This window comes from Taeniopygia guttata, chromosome 7, assembly GCF_048771995.1.
Source record: "Taeniopygia guttata chromosome 7, bTaeGut7.mat, whole genome shotgun sequence".
NCBI lineage: Eukaryota > Metazoa > Chordata > Aves > Passeriformes > Estrildidae > Taeniopygia > Taeniopygia guttata.
In genome coordinates, this window is record NC_133032.1 from 21,512,444 (window position 1) to 21,540,416 (window position 27,973).

A 27,973-nucleotide genomic window follows, 5' to 3' on the forward strand; every position below is an offset into this window, starting at 1 on the left:
TTCCGCTTTGCCAGCAGGGCGGGGTGTGGCGACAGTACAGTGCTACAAAGTCCGTGTAACGCCCCAAACCTTCCTAGCGCTTATAGTCAGCCCCCCTTCTATTACTTCGACGCTTTCCCGCACCTCTGGTGTCCCGCCCGCTGCCCGCCCTGCGCTGTGGCAGTCAACCCCTGAGGAGCTACCTCGCGGCTCGCTCTCGCGGAGGGACACACCGCGTGCAGTGCCGCGGAGGGATTCCCAGCACTATATAAGGCCGGCGCAGGCGCGGCGTGGCCCTTTCCCGCGGCAGTGGCGGTCGGGGCAGCGCAGCGTGTGGGCCGCGCGCCGCCGCCATGGGCTTCGGCGACCTGAAGTCCGCCGCGGGCCTCCGCGTCCTCAATGACTTCCTGGCCGACAAGAGCTACATCGAGGGGTGAGAGGCTGCGGGGGGAGGATGCTGGGCGCGGAGAACGTGAGTCGGGCCTGGCGGAGACGAGCGGTGGGGACGCGGGAGGGCCCTGAGTCGGCCCGGCGACCGTCGCTGCTCCGCGTGTTCTTGCGTGTCTCGAGCAAGGCAGATAACTCGGTTTGCTCTCCGCAGGTACGTCCCTTCGCAGGCTGACATAGCCGTCTTCGAAGCGATCGCCACCCCGCCGCCTGCAGACTTGTGCCATGCTCTCCGGTGGTACAACCATATTAAGTCGTATGAAAAGCAAAAGGCAAGGTATAGTAAAACTCCGAAGCTGTAATATCTCCCCGAACTCGCCTACACATTGTTGCGTTTGTTTCTTCCAGTTTGAGCAAAACTGGTTTCCAGTGGCACCACGTGGCATTTTGTGCCGGAAACAGGGCAGACGTCTTCTGTCAGTACGGAGGACAAAATTAATGATTTGCAGTACTGAAGGACATGGAAAGAAAAGTACATATGAAAGGAAGTAATATCTCATTTCTCTTTTAGTGGTTTTACGTGTTCATGAAAGGTGCTGTATTGAGATCAGTGGAGACTGCAGGCCTCTCTGAAAAGGTACAGCATAGGTAGGGTCAGTGTTGCAACGCTGCTTCTTCTGGGCCTCAGTCCTCTTCAGAGGAAACTACCAAAAATGGGTGGCTCAGTCTCTAGTCAGTTTCTGAAGCTTTGGTAATGCTAAGGGAGACTGAGATTCTGAAGTGGTTTCACAAAGTATCTGGAAACTGCTTAGGGTTCCTGAAATCAAAAGCGAATTTTATGGTTTTAGTAACAGCTGTTCACACGAGCAATACAACTGTGAACTTATTCTAAGATAACAGGGCCATATGAGCAGCAAGAGAAAGTAAATTAAGGAAGTTAGACTTTTTTGTCCTGTTGAGAGGAAGGGTTTAGGGCACTAAAACATAGGAAAATAGCAGTTACCATGCAGTAATGTGTTTTCAGTGACTTACTAAGTTTTAAACAAGTGAAAGTAGTTCTAGGGAAGCACGTACATGAAGTTGGTAATTCCTCCTAGACAGAATGTAGTACAGATAGAGGATTCCAATAAGAAAGCTTTTCTTATCCGTGTACTTAGTTGGGCAGGATCATACCAGCTCTGAGCTACAGCAAATCCCATATTCACAGATTACTCAGCTGGCATGTCAGGAGTGTTGGGGCTGGCTTTCACGAGGTTCTGATTTCAAGTAGCAAAACTGGATTTTTACTCTTTTTAGCACAAGTTTTTCATTATAAATAGATTTGTAGGGGCGTTGATAAGCTGGCAGTGATTGTACTGATGTTTGAGGAGGGTCCTGATACCTGCATTTTTCTTTCAGCTTGCCAGGAGTAAAGAAGGCTTTGGGAAAATACGGTCCTGCTGATGTTGAGGACACAACAGGTGCAGCCACAGATAGCAAAGATGATGATGACATTGACCTTTTTGGATCTGATGATGAGGAGGTACTTGTGATGTTTTTGTATTATTCCTGTTACTTTTTAGAAATTAAATCAGGTATGCAGATTTTCCCTTGACCTAGTTGAAGTTACTTATGTTTCCAACCTTGATAATAGATCCTACTTGCAATACTCAAATGTAGCTATATTTGCAGAATAGGAAAGCTTGGAAGGTAAAAACTCAAAAGTTAGAAAATAAGGTGCTGGAATGGGATGAACTGTCTAACTTTGGCTGGTTATATGATGAGTAAAACAAAAAATCACCATCTTTCGGCTGACAAGTGTGATGATTTGTTTTTATCTGAGTAAATGCCAGTCAGTTTGGTGTAGTGCTTTGGAGATGTGGAGTTTTGGTGCTTTTTTCTGTAACTGCAAATTTGTCTTTCAGGAAAGTGAAGAAGCAAAGAAACTGAGGGAAGAGCGTCTGGCCCAGTATGAATCAAAGAAGTCCAAAAGTATGTGTGCTGAGAACTTTCCAATCTTCTACGCTTGAATTAATTTTCATGCATTTGAACAGGATGGCTAGAAAGACTAATTAACTGTAATAATAGATCAGCTTGACTGGAATGAGACAGGACTGATTAGGTTCACTTGAATTGCCAGTGAGCTCAGCCTCCCCAATGCAAATAGGAATGTTAACATGCTTTTTGTTCTGGTTCATACACTCCTGCTTGTTCTTTCCAGAGACTGGGCTTTCTACAAGGATTTTCTTCAAAATTTTAGTGAAAGTGCTGCAGTACACAAGTTACTCCACAGCTACTGGTCTGGAACTGTTCAGAACTGTAGCAGTTGCAGTATTCCATCTGTGGAAAATAAACTGTTACACAGCATTAGGCTCCTTTTCAGATGTTCTGAGAAGGACTTCCTATGTAACAAACACTGTCATCTGCTCAAATCTGTGTATACATAACGTATCTGCATATTGTAAGATGGGATGTACACAGCTGCAGTACTTCAGAAACGTACCTTGGTACCAGAGGCCTGTCACAGCAATGTGAGCAGGTTCTTGCTCGTGAAATTGGATAAGTTGCTCTCGTAAAACCAGTTTGGAAGTGTATTCATGAGTTTTTGGAGGATACCTATCTTTTCATGGTGATTTTCTTCCCCTAGAACCAGCTGTTGTTGCAAAGTCATCAATCTTGCTTGATGTGAAACCTTGGGATGATGAGACAGACATGGCCAAACTAGAGGAGTGTGTTCGAAGCATTCAAGCAGATGGCTTGGTCTGGGGATCTTGTAAGTATGGGGAAATTTCAGAGCAGGGTGGGGGAGGAGAGTGCAGGTTTGTGGGATAGGACTGAGTAGTGGGACTTGTGGACACTGCTGATCTATGAAATGTAGGTAGCTGTAACAGGGGAACTGCAATACTGCAGTACTTCAGTGTCTTTGCATGGTCTGAAAAGGTGTATTAGTTCAGTGGCCTCGTTAAGATTCAAATACAGATTTTAAAAGCTACAGGACTTAAGCTCTGCTCTCCTGCATCTCCCTGTACAATTCCTGATGCAGCAAACACCTTTATGCACCCGCATCACTGGTTTGGGGAAGGGGTGGAGGTCCACGGAAGGAAACTTTTTCAATCAGTTGTCATGAATGCTGGGTTCTTAATTAGATGGTCCATAATGTGGACCAAAGGCTGTTTCATATATCCTGAAAATTGCTTTGGTCAGCTCACTCTTAGGTCTGTGTTTTTTCAGAGATTCCACCAATAAAGGAGTACTAAATGCTTTCTTTTTGTTTTGCAGCCAAGCTAGTACCTGTTGGCTATGGTATCAAAAAGCTTCAGATCCAGTGTGTTGTTGAAGATGATAAAGTTGGAACAGATATGCTGGAAGAGAGAATAACAGCTTTTGAAGACTATGTACAATCAATGGATGTAGCTGCTTTCAATAAGATTTAAGTCCTGATATACCTAGAATAAATGTTGTTGCAAAAAATGTGCAGTGTCTGCTTGTTTCAGAATCTTAGCTCACAAATATAAGGTTTTCTTAATGGGTAAAGCAGAAGCTGAAACCGAATTTAGTACCCAGGAGTATGTGCAGAGCATCACTTCAGAGTTAACATTACCACGGCTTTAAAATACTGAAATGCTTTCCTCCATCTGTGGAGGAAATTGCTTCCTTGGAAGTGTCTGGGATTCCTCTTGAGGGAGGCATGGTTCTAAGGGAAAGGAGCAGGGCTCAGTCAAAGTGCATGTTTTAGTGGGTAAACAGTATGAATTCCTTTTGTTTAGTAAGGGTGGTGATTAACCAAATACAGCATGGCCTTCGTTGATGGAGACGAAACTAAGTTCGAAGTGACTTGCAGTGCTGTGGAGATAAGGCCTGAGACTACCCTGATACTGTCTCACCTGTTCTATGACTTGGAACATTTTTTTTTTTTTTCTCTTGAGGCTTGGAGACATTTGCAATGAAATTACGTCGAGTGTCATGTTTTAATTAAGCAGGAAATGTTGGGGCGCGGGCGGTGCCGCCGGGGGGCGCTGCGAGCCCAGCGGTGCCCCAGGAGCGGGGCAGGAGCCGGGGGCTGCCGCTGCGGGGTCTGTCTGACCCCCGCGTAAATGCAAACACAATACGGGATATAAAAGTAGTGAAAGTAACAGCAGTCTGGGCTGTTTACTCGGCTCCAGATTGGCTTCTAGATTAATTTTGACATTTCTTTTAGTGATTGAAGAACCAGCAGGAATAAATCCCAAAAACTGTCTATAGGTTGATACAAATGTAGAGGCTGTCAAAGTTGTGAAGCTTCTAAACAAATTCGTAATTCTGTGCCTTGCGTTGGATTGACAGGATTTATTGTGACCATGAAATGGAATCCTTTTATGTGCCACATCGGTCACTCTGAGATGAAGATGCCCAGTGTCACAGAGTCTGACAGCTGCATCTTAAGTAACTCTTTTTGTTGTTTTTTTCACAGACCATCTGTGTGCTTATCTGGCACAGCAGGTCCTCTTTCTCCTTGTTTAGATGTCTGCCAACTTCAGATTATGTAAGAGCTTTGTTTATAATTTGTCTCAGAAAAAAAATCTGCCTGCTAGAGGCTTAAAGCATGGTTAAAGATCTGAAAGTGAGTATTGTTACAGGCTCACTTGCCACCTTCCATAAACCTAATTCCTAAACAATACCCTTTCTGTGGCAATTCTCTAGCTGTTGCTTCTGCTAAATCATGTAGCTTAGTTTTACCAATTCTGTCATGGTGCTGTTAAAAGAAATTGGCAGGCACCATATCAGACAAAAAAATTATTAAAAATTCTGCCTTAAAAATACAGATTTGATTTTCTTGACCGCCACTTTTTCTGATCTCCCATTCAATATGCTGCTTACCTTGATACTCTTTTCTTGGCTTTCAAATTAAAGCCCTAAGTGGATTAAATGGATTGATTTATAGATGGTAACTTTGTTAAAATGCAGCACTGAGTCATCCATGTGACCTTCCAGACTGGATTTGTGTGTGTTATGTTTATACTAAGCATGCACACACAAACTCTTTGGTTCTTGAATTTTCTTGTGTCTCGTGTTGGGTTTTGGCAGGGCTTTTTTTTTTTTTCCCTGATATTCAAAAGAAAGTTGCACAGAAACAAAAGAAACAAAAAAATCCTAGAGAGCACAGTGTTCCCAGTGAAAAAATAGGGTATGTGGGCAAGAGTATTCTGCTCAATCCACATATATTTGTGTTAAGTTGTTTTAGGTGGTGTTTGGGTATGTGCTGGTATATTACTGTGCCATTGTGCCTGTGAAAAATCAGCACCCTGGAATAAAAGGGGCAAGTGTCCCACGTGCCCCTCGTAACAGAGGGATCAGTAGAAAATTCCATAACTTCAGTATGCTCTATACAGGAATGCTGGGAAAACAGTTTTAACAAAAACTAATCTACATAAAACCCTTCAGAAACACAAACTGTCCTGGAAGAAGATAAAAGTAACTAGAACCTGTCCATTATGAAATGTGTGAATAGCTATTTCTATAGTATCTCTTTGCATGACAACACAGATTCCTTTCCTTTTTCTGTCCCTTTTTTTCCATGGTGGTGAGTCGAATGAGTGTTCCTCAGTCCAAGCAGCATAGAATTGTTGGTATTGTTTTGGAGACTCTTTGGAAACAGAAACTTAGAGCATTATCTGTTTTGTTTAGCTATCTTGCATTACTCTTGAAGAAATGATTTAGATAATTCTGTAACTGATCTTGGTGTGAATTGTAGCTGTTACATTGCACAATTGTAAATCCACTTAATGCCATAGATCAAGGCTGATTTTGGCCTTATTCAGTTCTATCCTGTCTTCCTCCTGTCTGCTTCACTTTCTGATCCTTTATCCATATATGCTCCCCCATTTGAAAATCAGTCTCTGTGCTGTATATAGGAACATGTGTGTGCACACAGCTGAAGAAAGCTGACATAACCTTAAATCCCATAGTAGAAAGGCCAGGGCTTGGTTTCACCTTCCAAAATCTTTGGGAAGGAGCTGGTACAAGAAAAGCCATTCACCACACATTGCTGCTAAGAAAAGCAAATGAACATGCTTTTTGGAAACAAGAAAATTTTATTACTTCACTTGGACTACAGCCAAGAGATTCTTAGAAAGATGTCAGGGAACATGGGAAGAAAAACTGCAAAATGTTTGATTCAGGCACATACAGCAGCATGGTGCCAAAATATTACGATGAGCAACTATGTACCAGGCAGCAAGTGACTCAGAGGAAGAGTGCTGCTTACCAGCTTTTCAACCCAAAGGGAAATACTCCAAAATTCCACTGATCCTGCCTGACTCTTAGACTCTGAAACCAGAGCCCAAAGAAATAGTTACAGACCACAGTCAGGCTGTTTCTATTTGTGCAGCTACCAATATTGGATGTGCTCATACATATTTTATAGGAAAGCAAATCTATTTACACATAAGGACTTAATTATAGCATTAATGTTACTAATGTGTTGGCAGGCCATACAAACTAGGTAAGTTATCTGAAAGGCAATTACTAGGCCAATAACTAGGAAATAACAGTTCAAATTTTCCCAAGGCTCCATGCTTTTACTTTCAGTAGAGTTTTGTCCCACATTCAACTTTTTAATTAAGTAGTACTACATCAGAAATTGGTTCACTCCACATAGCATATATATATTTGCATTGATGTATGTGTGATTCTGCAGCAAGCAACAAGTTGGAACAGAATACAGCATAACTAGGACTACTTCATCTTTCTTATGGGAGTGGACTCCATTTCCTGGATGAACTGTCTTGCCTTTTACTTAGAAAAGACGTCCAAATTTGGCTACAGACTTGTAACAGAATTCTGATGAATTCACTCCACCCATTTTTTTAAGCTTGTCATTAAGGCAAACAAAATGTTATATTATTTCTTTACCTTTGCTTGAAAGAGTAATAAAGAGCAATCATTAGTTGTAAATCTCTGTAGGACTCACATTTTAAACAGAAAAATAAGTGTGGCACAGAAGTTGTAAGAAATATTTTCACTAACTCTTTGCACACTTTGAATGAGCATAATACTTTTATGAAACATCGCTCAGAATTTTGCATCTGGCTGGTGCTAAAAATACAGTAAGTAACCCCAAAAAACAAGGTCTCCTGTCTTAGTTTTGAGTGTAAGATAAAGAGCAGGCAGAGAAGACAGGTTATATTTCCGTATTTTTCTTTTTTGACAATAGAAGTCAGCAATTGAGTGTTCTCCATCTTGCGATTCTTCTCCAGCTGCAGAGTGGTGCCACTAATAGCTTCATTTAGGTGTGATGTAGCCAGGGGATTCCTCCTTGGGGCAGTAGTAGGCAATCAGGAGACTCATGATGCAGTGATGTATGGCCACAGCCTCTTGAATGAGAATGCCTCAATTAAGAGTGGTATCAGCAATGGCAAGGAGGAATATTTTTATTATGTGTCCTTTTGATATCAATGAGGTATAGAACTACAGCAAATCAACAGGATTACAACAACATTCCTTATCAAAAGCCCAGTTAGAGTCATTCCACCTATGCTGATAACTTTCAGTTCAGGCTGTATGTGCATTGCAAGGGCACACATCCAAATCATGTGTCCCTGAAAAACCTTTCAATTAAAGCAGCAAGTGCAATTAAGCCAGCTGTTTACAGAAAACTGTATATGCAAAGATGCACATCTGAGTGGCAGATGTGAAGTCAAGAAGACCTGCAAATCTCCTGTCAGCTCCTTTGGGGAGAGCTGGTGCCACGAGAGTCACTGGGCGGTTTCAGAGTAGTGCACAGGTGCGCTGTCCGAGCTCCACAGCTGCTCGCTGACCGTCCCCGAGCGGCTCACCTCCCACAGGGCCAGCTTCAGCACCTCAGACACCGTGCTCTTCACCTGGGATTGGAACTTTTTGCTAATCAGAACATAGAGGATTGGGTTGAGGCAACTGTTGATGAAACCAAGGCCAGTGGAGAGGGGAATGCCATCCTGTAGTAAGTCGTGCAAATTTTCATCATGGTGAGCATTCAGCTCCACAATGCTGAATATATGATATGGTGTCCAGCAGACAAAAAAAGCTACAATTACAGCAGTGATGGTCCAGAAAAGCCTGCTAGAAGTCAATACAGTTCTCCTCTTCACTTTGACAATCAGCAGTGAGTAGCAAATAACCATGGTCACTAAAGGAAAGAGGTAACCAAATGCAAGCCTCACCCAAATGAGAATGTGATGTGTCAGCAAAATAAGTTCTCTGTCATATACATGGAAGTTGTTGAAGCAAACAGTGACATTGTTGAGGCCTGTAGCTGTGTCTCTAAAGTATAAGGCAGGGCCACCAATAATTGCAGCTGACATCCAAATGACCCCGCTCAGAAGAAGGGTGTTCTTTACAGTCCTGTATTTGTAGGAAAAGACTGGGTGGACAAGGCGGATGTAGCGGTCGAGGCTGATGAATGTCAGGAAGAAAACACTGGCAAACATATTAAGTAGTGCAATGAAGGAGTTCATTTTGCAGAGCCACTTCCCAAAAGGCCAATGGAAGCCCATTGCCACATATGTAATATAGAGGGGCAGGAAGAGAACAAAAATGAAATCTGCAATGGCCAGATTCAGGAACCAGAGTGTGGAAACAGATTTATCCCACTTAAAGCCCATAAACCAGATGACAATGGCATTACCTGGCACTCCCAGCAGAAATGCCACACTGTAAAAGAAAAGGGAAATAATATGGGCAATGCTGAGGGAGGACTGGGGTGACTCATCTTCCTCAGACGGATAGTAGAAATAAGAGTAGTTCTCATAATCTTCATATGTCATGTTGCAGAGTGGCTTCCTGGGGAAGAAAAGAAATGAAATGGTCAAAGGAGAAATGTTTTACTGCACTGTAAATAGTAAACTGCAATTGTTTCAAGTTTTTGGTCATAAACCAAAAACATTTCCTTAGTTTGGCAAATCTGTCACCTTTTATCTGTCAGTTGCTAGCACAAAACTCCTGAAGAAATTTGGTCACAGGCATTTCAAGAAATGTTCAAGTCAAAACAGAACTTGAAATCTTCAGTAACTGTTTTTCCTCACATTAATTTCTTCACAGACATCACTGAGCACAGTATCACTGATATATTTCTAGGTGACCAGACACAAAGTTTTATTGAAGTATGACTGTGATAATCTTTTCTGGTCAGGTTTCATACTTTACTGCTCTGTTCCTATGTGAAGCAAGTTTTATGGATTATATCTGTCTAAAATCAGAGGAGCATTAGACTTCTATGTAGGAAAAAAAAAAAATCACTTAAAATGCCAGGAAGACATCTTTTATAAAATTTCATCCACCACCACGCCTCAAATTATAGCTAACAAAATGACAGATAGTGATTTCTCCAGCAACTAAAAGTTCATGGGTTTATTAATCTCTTTCATGTATGTCTTTGTATCAAGAAATGATGTTTTTCAGGCCCATTTAACATCTCGGATTTAATTAATACAGCAAAGAATGTAGAGAAGGAAATACAGAACCTATTCCAGGGAAAATACACACTATGGTGTTCTTCCACTAGAGAGCTGAGAAACAGGTCATAGATGAAAGAATGTAAAGCTTCCCATGAACAAGAAACACATGGTAAGAGATATAAATAAGAATATTTGTGTGTCCTTTTTTTTTTTTAAGACAGAATTACAGAATTTTCTCAGTTTTTTTCTCTTGCAAAAGCTTCTGGAACTTGCAAGTACAGCATGATTTTTTCACATGGAAATTCTTTCTGTGGGTGGGAGGAAAGGTGGGGGGGAGGGGAAAGTGGAATATAACCCAAAACGGAGAGGAAAAAAAGAAATAAATGGGAAAACAGACAGGAAATCGAGTTTGAACAACAGAAAGAGAAGCAGTCCAAAGTTATGTCACAGAATTATTTCAGTGTTTAGTTTGCAGTATAGACAAAGCTGCAGCACATCACAGGTGGCCACAGTCAGACAAAAGTTTCTGCAATGATCAAAACAATTATTCTGCGAAACTGGCATCATTTAAAGGTGAACAGTTTGGCTGGACTCAGCTGCACTGAAGACCTGTGCCTGAGAGCAGTCTATTAGCTGCACTATGATTTATCTTACCGCTAAATTTCTGAGCGCTGTCTCCACGCCTAAACCAAAATTCAGCCCGTGCTTTTGGAACTCAGCCCTGCATTCCTGTAATGCCATTAATTACAGCATGCTAAGGACAGCATGAGATCGGTCTCCAGAGCATGCTGCTTGCACAACCACATCAGCAAACTCATATTCAAGGAAACTTACCTTTCCTCCAAAAAGTAGTTCACCCAGTTTGAAAGGATTACGCACATCAGCAAAGCTACGCATGTGCACATGCATTAGCAGGATTAGACTTCTCATTTGTAGATGGATAGACAGGGAAGGGAAAAAAAGGTTGTGTAATTTTATATCTCTTGATTAAAAAAATATGTAGTAAAAGTCAGCACAGCCTGTTCTGTCAAGAGGCAATGATAGCATTTGTGATTTACATCAGGCTGAAAGAATGTTATTTGGTTTGCTGTCCTGATAAATGATACTTACTGGGCTGCATTTATGTAATTACATGCCCCTTGGGGGTGGATTCTGCATTAAATACCACCACCACCCATCTGAGTAATTTTTTCAAACAGCTTAACAGCTGCTGAGAGAAGAGTATAAACATGGAGCAGTAGCATTAACATCTGGAATATTATATTTGGACAGTTTCAGAGGACAGTCAGGTTAACAACTGGATTTTTAAGTGGGTTTGCCTATACAAAAAACTGTACCTTCAAATCAAATTTATGCAACTAAACAAAAAAATTTCCAACTATAATGACAATGATAAACATTTGCCTACTGCCCAACGTTAAGTTTATATTTAGCATTTTTAAGATGATGTATCACAGAAGAAAAAACACATATCCAAATAAATGCCAGATATTTCCCAAGCCTCCTGTAGTTTAAAATTCCAGTGAAAGAGCACACCTTTAGAATGCAATTATTTTTCCAGGCTTATATTTTTCTTCCTCTCTAACTCTAGTCTTCAATGCAGCTTGTCTTCTTTAGCAGTGGGAGTAAAAAATCAGAAGGAACACTGTTTACCACTGCTCCCAGTGCACAGATGCTGAAATTAGACTCTATGGCTAGGCTCAGCAAGGACTGCCAATTACATTTGCAAAGCCCAGAAACTTCTACTTCTGACATTGACATATATGAAGCACCTCTATAGCAGGACTCGTGGTGTTAAGCCCTGTCCTGAAAAAGATAAGCAGTAGGTGATTGTCAGTGGAGTTATACTGGACTACATCAATGAAGACACAGATTTTTTTCATTAGCCATAATTCAGCTGGGATGTTTCTCCGTGGTCCTGAAACACACTATCTCTTAATACATGACTCTTAAATTAATAAATTTCCAGAGTCAAAACTGTCTTGCATTTCAAGTCTAGGTCTTGTGAAGAAATCTAATTGTGTTCTTTATTCTGTCACTAATTTCCTGTATGATCTTTGACAAATGGCTTGCTTTCCAAGCTGGAAAAATTCTCATGAATGTGTTTGCATACTGAGGCTCAGTAGAGAAAACAATACTTTCAGACAGCCATTTCTGTTTGGTTTTAAGGACCCTGTTAGAAAGGGTAAGGGAGGTTTGTGCAGTTCAGTGGCTCAGTGTTTGCCGGTCTGGGGAGCCAGTGCATGGAAAACATTTTTCAATAAACAGGAAAGTGTGGTTAGAGGCCTGCCAATAAGCCTTGGGAGCAGCCATGGGTTACAGAACAGTGTTCTGTTGCATATGGATTAATATAACCAAGTTTAGATTTCATCCTGTCCTTTTTAAAAATTTTTATTTTAAATAGTAAACACCCTGTGTAAAGTGTATGCTCAGCAGTTGTTTGACAAGCCCATTCCTGTTTGCTGAACTACAAGCAGCTCTGAAAACTGAGCCTCCTTGATTCAGTTGCTTAATTATGAAAATAGTTGACCAGAAGGTTTCATTTCCTGCCCTCTTCTGTAAAACAGAAGTTAATTTCTAAATGACATTATAGGAATATAACAGGACGGCTCTCAGCACTTTCAGATCTTGGGGAAGAAAGCAGAATTACCAAGAAATACAGATAATCAGGAAATATTTCTAAAATACAAAGCCACAGAACTGCTGGGCGTTGCATGAACAGTCTTTCTCTGTACTTCAGCAGGGAATTACAGACTTGGATCTCATAGACATATACCCAGCCTTCTACTAAAAGTACCTAGAGTTCGTGTCCTCTGCCACTATTACAGCTAAGCCATAATCACAACTTGGACAAATGATAGGATCTGCCTAAAATAGAACAGCTCTTGTCACACTAAGAATGGCCTTAGAGTTATGACATGGAACAGCACTTTGGAACCTATTCATGGCTATGCCACACGCATCCTGTTTGGCCAGGGGAAGTCGTTTGACCTCTCCACACCTCAGCCCTGAGGTCAATGCAACGGCTTTGGAATTAAATTACATTGGGCTTTCAGTCTAAAATAGAAGAAAATAAACAAAAAAGTTGCCATTTTCATCCACTTCACTTTAAGCAAAGTCCTCCTGGGGGTTCAAAGTTCCCTGGGCACCACATAAGTTAGGACCTAACTGAATTACACTGGCAGTCTTGACCACAAACTGGGGCTCAGCCCACACAACCTCTCTCTCACATTTGGGCCTCATTACTTTTGAATTTTACAGAAGGGTCAAAGGGAAGAGTTTATTCATTGTCTATGTTAGTTAAAAGTTAACACAAATATTTGAGTGGGAGTCCCCAAATCTATTTTTTCAGTGTGACAAACAGTGTTAGAGCCTTTGGCCAGCTAAATTGGTTTCAGAGGTCACAGTAACGGGTCCTGAAAATTATGGTTTGGAGGGTTGGCTGTCTCAACAGTTCAGCTCATAGAGGGAAGATATTACACAAACACTCCTATCAATGTCTTTATGAACAACTGTGAGCACATCACATTCCATGTGTATTATCAGTGGCTAAAGGAAAGCTTATTTGATTGCATCACTTCAACTTCTGTCATTTGCAAGAGTCAGAAGCTGGAGAACAACTAGTTTCACAAAAGGTCACTTAGAGCCTGCTTGTCATATTGTGGCAGCAAGTTTATCCAGGTATTGAATTCAGTTGAAAGCCCTCATAATTTTTTCTTGGAACTTCTGAGGTGACAAATTTTTAATTTATCAATCTTCAGAAACATAAACATGAAATACACCTGGTAGTTTATCTGAAAAGCTCAAAACTCAGAAGACTGAGCAAATTCATTAAAGGTACAGATGTATTTCTGGCAAGCAATTTACAAAGACATAGGACATATTTGAAAAAAAAATTGAAAAGAAAAAGTAAGAACATAGTTTTTAATATTTCTTTGGAATGTAAGGAGTTGCTGTAGCCACTGCAAATCACAGAACCACAAAGTTTGTACATCAGAACACAATGAATACTGATGGATTTACAGACTGTCATAGACATTTCTCCCTCAAAAGGACAAGGCCAGGATAACCACTTGCCCTTATGCAGAAACATTCCTATAGCAGGAGGTGTCTGATACACTCATACTACAAAAATAAATCATAGCTATGCTACAGATTCAGCCTAAAGTTGGCCCTGCAGACAAAGCTACTAGGTAAGGAGCATTTTAACCTGGTATACACAAAAGCAGATTCAAGGCTTGTGTCTATGTTTTCTCTTTCACACACACATACACCAACAATTGTCTTTTGACTATCCTTTTAACGGCGGTTAGATATATGGTAACCTAATTACTTCATATGTCACCCTGAATTCAATAACTTCAACGGGTTACAACAGATATAACATGTGACTGGAAATGTTTTTGAGCCACAATGTAGATGTATTTGTTCTAGCAGATTAGAAAGGAATGCAAATAACAATCTTTTGCCATTATGCCTCTCAGCAATGCAGTGTTAGAAATGTATTTGCAATGCACTAACTAGACATGCCCTAGAACTTAGGCCAAAACTAACTTTCTTCAAGCAAGGCCAAGCATGACCCTGTTAGTCATAACACACTACCTCATCTGTGGTACTGAAGTCCTTTGACCAGATAATAGCCTGAAAACACTTCACACAAAGTGAGTGCTACAGGATTAACAAACTCATATAGCACAGACTCAGGTAATACCGGTAAATCTACAATTTCAGACCAGCAGTTTTGCCAACACAGAAATGTTAAACAAAAAAATGGAAAATCCAACTTTATATCTAAATAAGGCTGCTGTAGTAGGAAAAGTATCACAGTAGTTCTGGCCTGAATATAAAATATCTTCTAGAAAATGGCTGCAGTTGAGCAGTGTACCATTTCTTCAATCAGAGACCTGATAGATGTCTGCAACCAGCAACTGCATATCATCAAAACCGATTTATTTTCAAGCTGATCCCAAGCACCAAGTCTACCATTCCCAAAAATTACAAAGAAACCCAGATGTCCCCAGGGTATGCACTGGTGAAGGTGAAGGCACTTGATAACTCCATAGTTAGCACTTGTTTCTGTTTTTATTCCCTTCTGTTAATACAGCTGAAAGTAAGAATATAGATTTTAATATTTCTTTGGAAATATTAATAAAAAATTAGCTGCAGCAAATCACGTAACCACAAAATTTGTACATCAGAGTCAGGAAAACGACTGGCAATATCTGTGAAACACTTAAAAGTAGCACCATTTTTAGAGAAAAAAAATCTAATATTCTTACAAAAAAATATAGACATTTAACTAAAAAGTGACACTTGAGATTTAAAAATTGCCTGATGTATTGTATGTGTCAGCACTACCAAAGTATTTACATAACCAGTCATAATGCTTCAGTATTCATAACCCTTATTGAAGTGAGGTTCAAGTGAGAAGTATCATCAGTCTGGTTTACTGTAGAATGCTGACAATGACCCACAGGAAGTCTCTGATCAAACCAAGTGCTAAATCAAGAGTCCCTAGTGGCTCAACCACAGTCCTATCCTCCCTTCTCAAACTTAGCACTGTCCCTTCTCTCATGGTGAAGTGAAGAAACCACAGCTTCACCTCTGGGAGACCTTTCCCTTCTGTGCCATCATGCTCATTGTGGTGGAGGAAGGCAGCACTTACCTGGGCAGCCCTTACTGCTCCTGGTCTGTTTTTCCTGCACAGAAAGGCAGCCTGGATTTGCACCCCTTGCTTGCCATCCCCACTGCTGTGTCTCAGCAGTCCCAGGACACACCTCAGAGCTGCCAGGCACGGCTTGCAGGCGGCAGAGCCCAGCAGGCACACCGTGAATCCTGCTGGCTGGGAGGTAACAACTGATCAGGTGTTGTTCCATGGAAGCTTCACGTGTTTTCTATTCCTCCTCAAATGCCAGCAGGATTTTCTTTGGCTATAAGCCACCATAATAACTACATACCTAGAGCAACAGAGATATCTGATTAAAAAAATTTAAGTGCTTCAGCTTCACAGTGACTGGACTGATGGGATAATGAATGTTTGCATTTCTAATTAATTATGGCTTTTTAAAGTTTTCATGCAAAAATTACTTGGAATTTTTACTTTGCAACTGTTTAATGTATTTGTGATGAAAGAATATTTTGACTAGCATCCATGTGATCATTACATGATCATGCAGCTCCAAGCATGTTTTTTAAATAGTTGTACTGTTTCAAAAAACACATGCCTTAACCACAACTCTCTCCAACCAAAAAATAGTAAAGTGAGAGTAGAGGATGCAGAGTAAATGCAGATATTTTTTTTCTGCAGTTGACTCCACAGACTAATTAAGGCCAATTAAACATATGTTAGACACAGCCATTCAAAAGGCATTGCAGGGTAACAACAGGTCATTGTAGAAAAAATCCAAAGTAACACTCTCTCCAGCAAGATACAAAATATCATATTAAATAACAGATAAAAAATAAGTTACAATCTGCTATATTTACAGTCCTTTTAAAAAGAAGAGTTAAGAAATAACCCCATAGATCCACAACTCATTCCTCTAATATGCCTTATTATATCCTATTCAATTTCACAGATTAATTTCCTAGTCCCTTATTACAATATGCTTGGTTTCGTACTGCCCTCTAAATTGATCTCTGTTTTCCTAGGTTTTTTCTACCCCTCATTTATGTAACTCAGCAGCTTCTTCTAGCATAAACATAATATTGCTATGCTTACATTACTCTAGACACATACCCTTGCATGGGTATATCAGAATATCCAATTCCAAAATACAGCTAGTACATATCTTATCAGCTGGAATGTTTTGGATAACACACTTTATTACATCCTCAGAGTTAATATACTAGGATCACTGTGTACAGGAGATTAAGGGTGTCTACTCCTGTACACAGTGTTATTCTAGTTTTCCTACTCATACGAAGCCAACTATTTTTTTTACTATAAGATCAAGTCTATAATAAGTACTGGCTTTATTCCTGCAAAACTGAAAAATTTTTGTTTTTAAACAGAGTTTCAGGAGGACTGGATATTTATCTATTTGCCTAACACGGTATTGGGAACACTCCCCAGCACTAATAGGAATATACAGCACCTATGATTAAGGTGTTAAATTAGGAGCTTGGAAATACTGGTTTTACAGGGTTCCCATATTACCCTTACAAATCACTTCTCACTTGACTCTGCCAGATACGGTACAACATTATTCAGGTTTCTTAAATGGGCAACGGTTCTTAACATCTCCAAAATACCTCATTATAATGATGTGGGGGTGAAGCTCATTAAAAGGAATTTTCTTTCACTAGAAAAAAGAGATGGGAGTGTAGAGTGGCAATACATTGACTGTACATGACTTACTACACATCACTTTCTCTCTCTCCTCTAGAAGACCTCAGAAGGGAATAAAACTTGTGTGCCAGGCTCATACTTGCTGAAAGAAGCAAGTACTTTATGTTGGGAAAGTACCCAAAGGCCCTAGTCCATGAGATCAAAGCCTCACAGGATCTAGGCACTATAGTACATAATGAAAGACAATTCCTGCTTTGTTTATAATTAAACGTAATAAACACATACAAGAGTAGGGAAAGGAAGAGGCATATCTTGCCCAAAGCCAAACAGTAAATTTGAAGGAAAAGTTGGGAACAGAATAACTTGCCAAATGAACAAAGAGTCAAATATCTTCCGTGGATAGAGGGAAAAGATGCTGGTTCTTCATACTTGTGCCTTTTGATTCTTGAAATACATCCTTCAGGAAGTATCAAAAAGGGACAAGAAAGTCTGGGTAGGGGAAGAGAAGTAGGAGCAACAAGCCAGCAGAAAGCGACCATGGGCTAATATGTGGATTTTTGTTCCTGCTTGAAGGCCCTCAGCCCCTGGAACATACTGAAGATACAAAGAGTACAGAAGTAGCTGAGCTCCCTGGAAGTACTATATGCTACCTTTGAGGACACATAACTTTTTATTTTTGTCTCAGGAGCCCCAAGCACACTGTAAAAGTAAAAGCCATTGTGAGAGTTCATCTCCACATAATGGCATCTCTACCACAGTCATAGCAATCTCTTTCTTCTGCTAAGAGGCTACAAGGACCTGCTCCTCACAATCAGCTCTCTTGTGCAAAGCCAGCCACAACAGAGCCCAGCACTGTGGTGAAACTGCTAGCTTCAGACTGAATGAACACAAATTAAACCATTATCAGAAATAATGAGTGCAAATTAGCCAGACAACCAGCCACCACAGTAAGAGAGACAGCTGAACTGCTAGCACATTCCATAAGACTAAATAAATAAATAAGCAAATAATAAGACCATTCAATAGATTACAATCCCTTGGAAACCTAGCTGCTGCTTAGTGCTTGGAATAGCAGAATGATTAATGCAAAATTTATATCGAATAACAGATCAAAAACTTCACATCTAGAAAGGCGACAGGTGACAATGACACTGTTATCACTAAGTGTGAATAGCAGATGGAACCTATTCCCGTCTCATTGTGTGGTAGCATACAAGGCTTCAAATCTTATTGTCACTTCCAATACTGAAAGCTAGATCCATATCCTACCTGATTCCACAATGGTTAGGGAAAACACACACACTTTCCAGCTGAGATCACAGGAACCTTATTTGATTGTGAGGAACTGCAATTCTTCAGAAGTATTCTGTTAATCTGCTATTTAAGTTGAAATTATTTCCAGTTTCTGTTCTAGAAACTTTTCAGATCAGAACTGATGTATTTTTAACTAATTATACTGGAAATTGCTAGAGCTATAGAAGACACATTATCCCTGAGCAAATAAAAAAATTAAATCTAACACACTAGAGGACACGAAGGGGAGAGAGAGATTTAAGTTAGGGTCACTTACATTCACTGACAGGGTAAAACTCCTCGAAGTGTGTATTAATATATTCAAAAGCAATTAAAAATTCATGCACATTTTCATACCTTTTCTCGATGCTGGGGTGGTTTAAAGTAATCTTTGAAGTAAATGAATATCACATTCTTTCTTCCAAGAAGCTCTTTTAGCCAGTATATGCTATACCACCTTACAACATCTGCCTGCAAGTGCTGTTGCAACGGTAGAGTCTCACTATTTAGAAGGGAAGAAAGAGAAAGATCTTAAATATAAGAGAGTTTGACCTACCTTAGTTCTTTGAAATGAAAGACACTGTAAATCAGGGATCTGAGCTCTGCAGCAGAAGGAAGAATGAAATGATCTGCAGAGTTCAGAGTCACTTCAGTGTGATTCCAGCTGCTTCACTTGGCCACCGCCTTCCTTCTAATAAAGCTGCAGAATGATATAACGCCGTGTTTGTTTTCAGCTGAGGAAGTTGTTTCCAACTTCCCTTGGTTTTCTAGACCCATTTTTGAAATATTGCCACACTGTATAATCCCAGTATTTCACCAAAAATAAATGTTAGACATTTGAATGAATCATTTTGGTCAGTGTCCAAGCAAGCAACAGATGTGGTGGCTGATGAATGGAAAGAGACCTTACAGTTGTGGGCTGCTTTTTGTTCTGCAGAGAAGAGGTTGAACAGTATTTCTTTGTAAGCATTCTGGTTTACAGAAAATAATGTTGAATGAGCTGAAAGATGTTTAAAAAGTCACACTGAAAGCATCATTTTGTAACTGTACAGTGTGATACATTCATTTAGGTATTTAGGATTAGTAGATTAATCTCCTTTTGTGTGAAAGAGAGAAGTAAGATCTTCAAAACACTAATTAGTGACTCTCTCTGTCAGAGAGTGTAACACTGGCCATGAATTTGAACTGGATTTTAGGTGACTGGGCCTGACTCCCAGTTCTGTAAAGAGCCTGATGAGGTTTTGTGGCCAGGCCTCGTGAACTCCACGTCGTTCAATTTCTCTGTCAGTAAAATGGAAGTATTATTCCCCTAGTATCTACCTACCACAGCTTACCTGACTCTGATGGTACCACACTAATAATACCATTTTAAATCAGCTAAGCATCTGCCAGTCTACCCTGCCAGTGGAAAGCATAATTTAATAGTGGTACTCCATTGTCACTAATGCAAAACATGTAACATGTTCAACACCGATTTAATCTAGTCAAGGCCAAATTTTCCAGATAGCAAATCTATTGATTCCAGTGAAAAGTTAGAAAGAAAAAATCTCCAACAAACCAACCAAGCACAAAAAAAAAAAAAAAAACCAAAAAAACCCACAGCCAACAACAACAAAAAAACCACCAAAAAACCAACAAAATCACAGAAGAGTGAAGTGCTTAGTGAGATCAGCTAAACTGGGATTTCAGCATCTGGTTAACAAGGTTATCAACTCTTAAGCAACTCTCTTTTGGTTCACAGATCCAGATTCTCTTAACAGGAACCAAAAATTCCTTCTAGCAAAATTAGTCTTCTTTGTCTTTCCTCCATGACATTTCTTCTTGTTCTGCCAATATAACTTTGAACACTGAAAGTTAAACATGTATACTGAAGCATTAAATGTACATCGTACATGAGTGGGACAGCCTCTAATTCCCTGAAAGGAGGATGGGGATTATGCACAGAGCCCCTGGATCATAAGGAAAGGACAGAGGAGCAGGATTCCCAGGAATATATGTGGACAAACGGACAGGGTTGCCTGAGGAAAGCATCTCACTTGTTTATTTCTTGTATTTTAAAGTTTTCCTGTTTTCTCTAGGTAACTGATTGGTGAATCTTCACTAATAAAAGCTCTTGTAACAGTAATTATCTTCTTTTGTAAATACTGGGATAAGGTAAATACAGGCACCGTTTAACAGCAGATCTGCTGATGGATTTTTTGCCTGTAATGGCACATGAGTCTGTGTCTCTCTAGATATTTTGCCATCTGATTATTGTAAGGCAGTTAATTCAAAGGTTTGCTCAGTATTATTTCAGCAGGACAAAAGAGGAAATCAAGAGGTAGATAACCCCCAGACATGATCAGCAAAAAAAGACAAAACCCCCAGCAAACAGTCAATATGCCAAATGCTCTTCCTGGTAAAGGAAGCATTCTGGAGAGTGCAAAAGATTCTCGCAGTTCAGGGTAGTGAGAAATTGTCCATAAGGCATTGTTCTCTTCAACACAAATTAAAAACAGGTTTGTGACTATTGTAACATATATTGGTGTTGATACCTCAGCTTTTCCATCCTTCAGAATCAAGGGAGGATTAAACCCCATGGAGCAATTTTCCTCACCCTTCCGTACCACTGCACCAAATATGAGATACCAAATCCTAAGGGCCCAAAAGTCCTTAGCAGAGGAAGTTAGAATGAATGAATGAATGAATGAATTCCTAATTTAATAGGAAATCGGATTTTTTTTTGAGAACAGCACATCACTGCATTTAGAATAATTTTTTACCTCTCTGTCCTACCTACATTTTCTCCTTTTCCATTGAAAAGGACTTTTGATTGATAAGCAATTACCCAAGTTGCCAGCATAGTAACATATGGGAGAAAAGAAAAAAAAAAGAAAATAGATTTTTACCAACAAACTTGCATTCAATCAGAAAGGGCTTCATTCTGCTTGTTTTCTGTTTAGATCAAACTACAGCATTTTATTAATATATAGTTTTGATTAACCAGAGTAGAAATCTTAAACCCCTAAAGAATATAAGCTTAGGCACTAAATCTTTCATTGTTTTAGTACTTTCTATGCTCAGACACAGTGAAACTGGAATGGTAAGTCACAAATTGAATGGCTTTTTAATATACACTTTTTTGCAACCCATTAACCACTGACATCATTTGAGTGTGATCTTTGCAGATAATTTTGTGAAAGTTATAAGCTGGGAAGAAAATTAGTGAATAAAAAAAAAATACCTTGTTTACTTTCTTGTCTTCTCCTTTCTCTATTTGGAAGTTATATTTGGATTTTGCTGTGTTATTTGTGCTTTTTCAACTGGGTAAGTTATCAAAGCCAATTTGCCAGAGAGCTCTGAAGAGGGACGTGCATTCATCAGCATACAGTGCACCTGGATCTTTCCAATCAGGGAAATACTACTTTATACCTGATGGAAAAAGAACAAAGAAGTGGATTTATATACAGATAATAGACATGGGGTTGTCCAGCAGCAAATAAACTGGGTCTATTGAAAAGCAAGTTAATTTTAAAATCACTTCTGACTCTTTGTGGGCTTTTTAACTCTATAAAACAAAACAAAAGCACAGGATGTATGGAAAAAATATACAGGGGAAAAACTTCCATAAATGCTTTACTGGTAGTAACCAGTAAAGCACAAATTACAAAACAATTTTAAAAAAAAAGTAACTTTTAATTTATCTGGATTGCCAACAACTGCCTGATAGTTCTGACAATTATACCCACTGCTGGGACCACTGGATCTTATCTAGTTGCCTATTAGTATGTGCTGATAATCTTAGCACTAATCAACATCTCATCAATGTTCCTTAATTCAGTTAAACTGTACAAACCAAGAATTTGCAAATTAGATCAAACAAAAGGTATTTAGTTTTTCTCAGGGTTAATTTAAGCTGAGCAACACAAGAAAGCAACTACTTACTGCTGTTTACAGTTAGGTCTTTTTTTTTTAGAAAAGTAATTCTTCATTGTTCTTTTGTCCTCACTGTTTGAATACTTCATCGACTAAAATCCACTCTGGAAAAACCACGTTTAACTACGTGACAATCAGGAAAAGGGTAATTTCCTCCCTTCCTGTGAAACTAATGGCTATTCATGCCTATCCTTTAGGTAAAGGATAATGTAATGTTTACTTGTGGCTTAAGTACCCACTATATACCAGAGTCAGCAACTCTGACAAAATTCTCCAGCAACACATTTGAACAAACCACCCGATGAAGGAAGATTTGGCTCATTTAGGCAGGTCCACACCTCTTTTTATGCTGACATTAACGATCTGAAAGATTTTCATGTATAACACATTGAAGAAATTCAATAATTCTGCAGAAGGCAAAATCTTTCCTCATTACTTTAGTCAGGTCAAAACACACAAGCATATATGGCTTGGCTATACATCTATATATGAATGCATGTACATACCAGGTCAAGTTGCAGCACTTCATGTAACTCCTGCAAACACAGTCAGCAGGGTGTTAATTCTATGAAACAATGAATATTAGAGAATAATTTATTATAGTATATATTTATATGATGTATGTATTATATGTTATTATATAATGTATTTTTATATGATACATTGGAAAAAAATACCATTAGAAATACCCTTTTTCCTCCATAGATTTTGCTTCTATATGTGCATTTCTTCTCATTTTCCACAAGTAAGTAGGAATTATTTTCTATATAACTTTCAGACCACAGGTATTCAAGTTTTATATTAATGTGACAATAATACAAGACATAATACTTGCCACTTAGATAACACTTGAAATCCATGGAATTTTCAGAGTGTGTCTTGACAACCAAGCTTCTGATATATGTCATTGAGTGCTAAAGATTATATTAATTGAATAGCTAACTAGCCAACTCAACAACAGTATTTTTCCATTTTAGCCAAAGTGCCGTCTTTTCCCATGGAAAGGAATGCCAGTGTTTGGAAAAATTATTTCAGAGTGATTACAGAGATTAGAGACACAAAAATAAGCTATGCAAACTATAGTTGTTTCACTATGTATTTCACAAAATATTTTAATATCTTCAGTACTGGTGTATGGACTAACCAACTTGCTCTTTTTCACCTCACATAAATTAGCTGGAACTATAGAGTAACCTCTGTAGACAGGTCTGAGGAGTGAAGTCAGAATTTACTGCACCTTGGATTGAGTCAGATGTCTCAAAATCTGCCCAAAGCCTAGCCAGTCTGGGTTCAAAGAAACCAGAAACTCAGGGATGAACTTTAACCACACCTCCTCAGGACTGAGGTTGCTCCACCTACTCAGGATGCAAGTCCCAGCATAACTGCTTATGCCTATGCTTACAACAAACAGAGATCTTATTTTCCATTTAAAGTGCAAAGACTGAGTTTCCCCCTTTTATATGTCTTTGTATTAAGTCCACAAATCCACAGTTCAAACAGGATTACATTATGATGTTACAATGGGCAAAACTCCTGACCCAAGAGGCGCTTCTGTTTCATGTTCTGCAGTCAGCTATCAACAATTCACAGCCAAGTTGCTGAAGACTATTATGATGAATAACAATGCATAAAGCAAGCAGATTTGCATGAAGGAAACAATCACCAGTTCCTGTCCCTCACTATTCTACAGCTAGACTATTGCTCTTGGCTACTGTGATCACTGAGACACAGCTGGTCTTAAACACAAACAAAATGGAGAGGGGAAACTGAAAAGGATTCCATTTCCCTGAAAAAGACACAGAGCAAAACTGAGTGTTGATACAAAATTTGGGCAGTTCCCTGAAAATGTATGCTAATAGTCAGGGTGCCTATTCAGGACTCACATATGATCAAGCGAGGTTGCTGCATTGCACTACTGACGCTCAAAATCTAAATTAAGAGAAACACCTGTGAACATGTGGAATTTTAGAGCCTGCTGGTTACTCTTTACAATACTTGATCAGCCATTGACATTCCTTAAGAATTATAAACATGTTAAGGTTTTAAATTGGACAGTATTTCCTTGCAATGAGGAATGATTCCTGACCACCAAATACAAAGCTGATGCAAATCAAATTTAAATCAAACTCAATCACCTATAGATGTTCTGAGAGCTCCTGGTTTGGTGGTTTCAATACATATTAATTTGTATTATTAAAGTTTCCTTTTATAGTCAGCTACATTTATCAGACTATTTTTCTGTTTAGTTGATGCAAACATGTTTTGTGGAACACATGACCTTGACTCCACAAGGACTTAAGTTATTTATCTATAGAAATGAATGTGAGACAGGGAGAACCAATGCAAGTTTCTGTCTAGCGCTCTGCATTTGTCCTCTCTGATGACAGTTTTGCTGCTAAATCCTACCCAGTTCTTAGCCTCTAATGAGTTGGGAGCTGATAAATCCCTATAAACTTGCTACTTGTGATAGAGGCAAAGCAAATTATTACATGCTCTGAAAAACACTTTGCTAGTTAAGGGCTCAGTGTATAAGTCAACCTTCACTCTTTCTTGGTCTTCAATAAAAGCAAAATTAACACCATGTCTAATAAGTCAGCAGTAGGCTCAGGGGATGAGGCATATGACATCAGTCTAAGCAAAAGGACAGCTAAATCCCGCAATATTTATTTGACCATTCTAGTTCTGATACTTAAGCTCTATCAAGACACATAAAGGTTAATTTTAAATCCTCCTTACTTTGCAATCTATTTTTGAAGAAGACTATATGACCCAAATTCAGAACTCAGCATGAACTTCAATATGGAATTTACATGAATTGGTAGTCCATATCCTTTACATAAAATGCCAAATCCATGAGATTGGATGTAGCATTTTATGTAAAGGATATTTAAGTTGCTACTTGTCTTTTCAAGACAAAATAGGCTCCCTTCTTCCAAGAGAAGAGAAGGAAAGCTTGTGGAGAAGGGAACAATCACTTCTCCATTTCAGGTTGAAAGACTAGGCAAAGGGAAATTACCCTAATTATATGTAATTTGTGTGCAATCCAGAAATTGAACTCTAATTACTTCAGTATTAGAAACACAGACAATCTAACAACATAGATCAGAAAAAGCAAGCAGCTAAACTCTGATCAAAAGTAATAGTATATGAAATGCTGAAGAAACACAAATCAAATTAAAGGTTTTTTGTTTAAAAGTTATTTTTCTCCCTTTTAAAATCTTCCTATGTGTTTTCAAACTATAAAGGAAAGAGAGTTTTTTTGAAGGCTAGTGTTTTAACGTGCCAGCATTTCTAGCCTAAAATTAAGTTTTGTCCTTGGGAAAAAACCCCAGGATTTTTCTTGTTTAACTCCAGGATTTCTCTTGTTTAAATTTCTGCTTGCTTCCTGAATAGGATAAAGAAAATTTTTTTTTTAATTATTCCCATGGTAAAGCAAAGTAGAGAGTCTGTTTTTTCTCAGATGTAAGAGAATATCTTATGTGGTTTTATTGCGGGAACATTAAAAAAGTTTTATATGATTTAGAGCAGCCAGAGCAGAGAAAAATAACACTTACTTAACTTCCTTGGGAATACATTTTGACCCCACCTTAAACTGCAGAACACCCAGTGACTCAACATAATAGTATATATTTGGAACTTCTCAACTCCTAAAAATTGCACTACAGACAAGGAAGCTGTGGGAGCATTTTACATTCCAGATTCTCTTAAATTCATATGCATCTATTTAAAATCAGAAAAGTTCCATTAAAATGGATGTATATAAACTTTTAATTCAGAATATTACAAGGGGTAAAAGCTGGTTCTAAAGTTCTGGGAGCTTGAAAATTATTGATAAACAGAATTAATAAACTTCCAAGCAGCTTTGAGAAAATTATCTCTTTGTATCAGAAAGTCATTATTGCCTGTTGGAGTAATGGGAATTAATATATACTTATGCAAAAATGCTTTGAGTTCCTACTATGACAAAATGTGAGGTAGGCTATAAGGGAGTATTAGTCATCTACTATACTTATTAAAAATATTTCAAAACACATTGGCATCTGATTAAAAAGCTACATTCATTTGTTACCTTATCTGTTAACAAAATGGATGGTTAAAAGCAGGCTAAAGCAAATATTGTGCTATATAGACAATTATAAGATTAATGAAGTTCTGAGTATAAGTGTATTTCCATCATGTTATGTGAGTGAGGTTAGCACAAGAACCTCTGGTGTTTCTGTTGCCTTCATAACTGAAGGCTCTCAGGATGCAGAGTCCCCTTGAGCATGGAGGAAATGGAGTAATTTCATGACTTTCCACTGTATCTTTCAGCACATACATGTCAGAAATTATCATATAGTTCCAAGTAATTTGGTAATCAACAGTAACACTCAAAAATCTTGCAATTCTCTACGGTCAATCTGACCTTATCAATCAGACAATTTTAAAATTGGTGTTATATTTAGAAGTAAATATGAAACAATAGAAAAACAGAATAGAGAAATTCTAAGGAACAGCTGTTTTTAAAGTGATAAAAAAACCACCATGCACAACATGAAGGTCAAAGAATATCCTGCAATTAATGAGCAGGCATGTACAGACAACTCCAAGCCTAACTACTGACGTAGACCTTTCCTCTATGTCACTACCCTAAAAAATCAGGCAGAGTTATTTTGGAGAAGTTAACTGACCATTAACTGAAAACAGAAATTACTGTAACAGTAAACTATTCAGCATTTTATGATGAAAACATGTTCTCTGAAAGCAGAATGCTTTTTAGCATACAAATTTCTCAACTGCTGATTTATTTTCTTTGCATTTTCTTTTAGAACAGAACACCCTAAAAACAAGTTAATTTAAGCTGATGGAAAGATTCAAAACAATTTCAGCAAAGCTAAGTTATGGATTTGAAGTCTAATGTAAGATGATTAGAAGCCCATTATACAGAAAATTTCTGAAAGCGCTGGATTTGGATACATTTTATATCCATACTGTTTAAAGCAATCCTTTTAGAGTTGTCTCCTCAGCTGTTCCTTCTGGACAACCTGCCAGCAAATGAACAGCAACAGCAGTAATAAAACCCTCTGGGATCAGTGCATCCCAGAATTTTTCTCAGCACTACTATAATAAAAATCTCTATATCCTGTACATGTACACAGAAATAAAATACAGAGAGCAATTTTAGTGGAAAAAATGCGTAGAACCCACAAACTGACAAGGCAAGCCTGTGGAAAGCAGCAGCATGGCCTCCAAATAACAACAAAAATAGACTAGGTGAGGATTTTCCTCTAATAAGATACTGGAAAAAGAGTCAAATTGTTTTGTATTTCAAGTAATCTTTTAAAAATGAAAGATCTGATTACAAGAAAGTAAAATAATATCTTAGGAGACAATGTTCAGCCCAGCATTTAAAAAATTATTTTTAAAGTTCCCTTTTAAAGCTTCTAAATGATATCTCAAACTTTTTTTCTTGGTCACTATCCAATCATGTTTCAATTATAACATAACTGCCAATGTGGTCGATTACACAATTAAGCAACTAAAAAGAAAATTTAAGTTTTAAACTTTAAATCTTAAGAAGGCTGTTCTGGCAAGAAAATGAGAAGCAAAAGCAATAACCTTTATAGTATATTTTAAGTTTTGGGGTTAAGCTAATATCCTGCATATTAAGGATGTTTTTATTATTAGCTCAGGTTAAAGGACTTATGCTAAAATTAAAAAAAAAACAACAACTTTGAAT

General features: G+C 38.6%; 3 protein-coding genes and 2 non-coding genes across 9 annotated transcripts in view; 4 read left to right on the forward strand and 1 right to left on the reverse strand.

Annotated features, from left to right (window-relative positions):
- Window positions 1-53: 53 nt before the first annotated feature.
- On the forward strand, window positions 54-3,833 carry EEF1B2 (eukaryotic translation elongation factor 1 beta 2). Its single transcript, XM_002187060.7, has 6 exons — window positions 54-412; window positions 581-703; window positions 1,765-1,888; window positions 2,271-2,337; window positions 2,993-3,118; window positions 3,625-3,833. Exons 1-6 carry the CDS (start codon window positions 333-335, stop codon window positions 3,777-3,779), a joined length of 675 nt encoding a protein of 224 aa, XP_002187096.4. The 5' UTR covers window positions 54-332; the 3' UTR covers window positions 3,780-3,833.
- LOC115496089 (small nucleolar RNA SNORD51) lies at window positions 2,115-2,194 on the forward strand. The gene has a single exon (XR_003961491.3). It is a non-coding gene; the product is annotated as a small nucleolar RNA SNORD51 (small nucleolar RNA).
- Window positions 2,631-2,764, forward strand: LOC115496092 (small nucleolar RNA SNORA41). Its single transcript, XR_003961494.3, has one exon. It is a non-coding gene; the product is annotated as a small nucleolar RNA SNORA41 (small nucleolar RNA).
- Window positions 3,834-6,396: 2,563 nt separating the features above from the next.
- Window positions 6,397-27,873, reverse strand: CMKLR2 (chemerin chemokine-like receptor 2). 5 transcript variants are annotated; one of them, XM_030277650.4, is made up of 5 exons: window positions 22,761-27,873; window positions 21,563-21,750; window positions 18,697-18,841; window positions 15,421-15,712; window positions 6,397-9,141 (listed from the first exon to the last, which is right to left on the reverse strand). In XM_030277650.4, exon 5 carries the CDS (start codon window positions 9,123-9,125, stop codon window positions 8,079-8,081), a length of 1,047 nt encoding a protein of 348 aa, XP_030133510.3. In that variant the 5' UTR covers window positions 9,126-9,141; window positions 15,421-15,712; window positions 18,697-18,841; window positions 21,563-21,750; window positions 22,761-27,873; the 3' UTR covers window positions 6,397-8,078. The 5 variants fall into 5 exon arrangements, with proteins under 5 accessions (XP_030133510.3, XP_072788448.1, XP_072788450.1 ...); XM_072932347.1 differs by lacking the exon at window positions 22,761-27,873 and adding an exon at window positions 22,264-22,375; XM_072932349.1 differs by lacking the exons at window positions 15,421-15,712; window positions 22,761-27,873 and adding an exon at window positions 22,264-22,375.
- ZDBF2 (zinc finger DBF-type containing 2) overlaps window positions 15,388-27,973 on the forward strand; it is a 28,820-nt gene continuing 16,234 nt past the window's right edge. Inside the window, exon 1 of the mRNA XM_072931860.1 lies at window positions 15,388-15,604. Within this exon, the coding sequence (XP_072787961.1) occupies window positions 15,388-15,604 (217 nt within the window). The remainder of the gene's footprint in view (window positions 15,605-27,973) is intronic.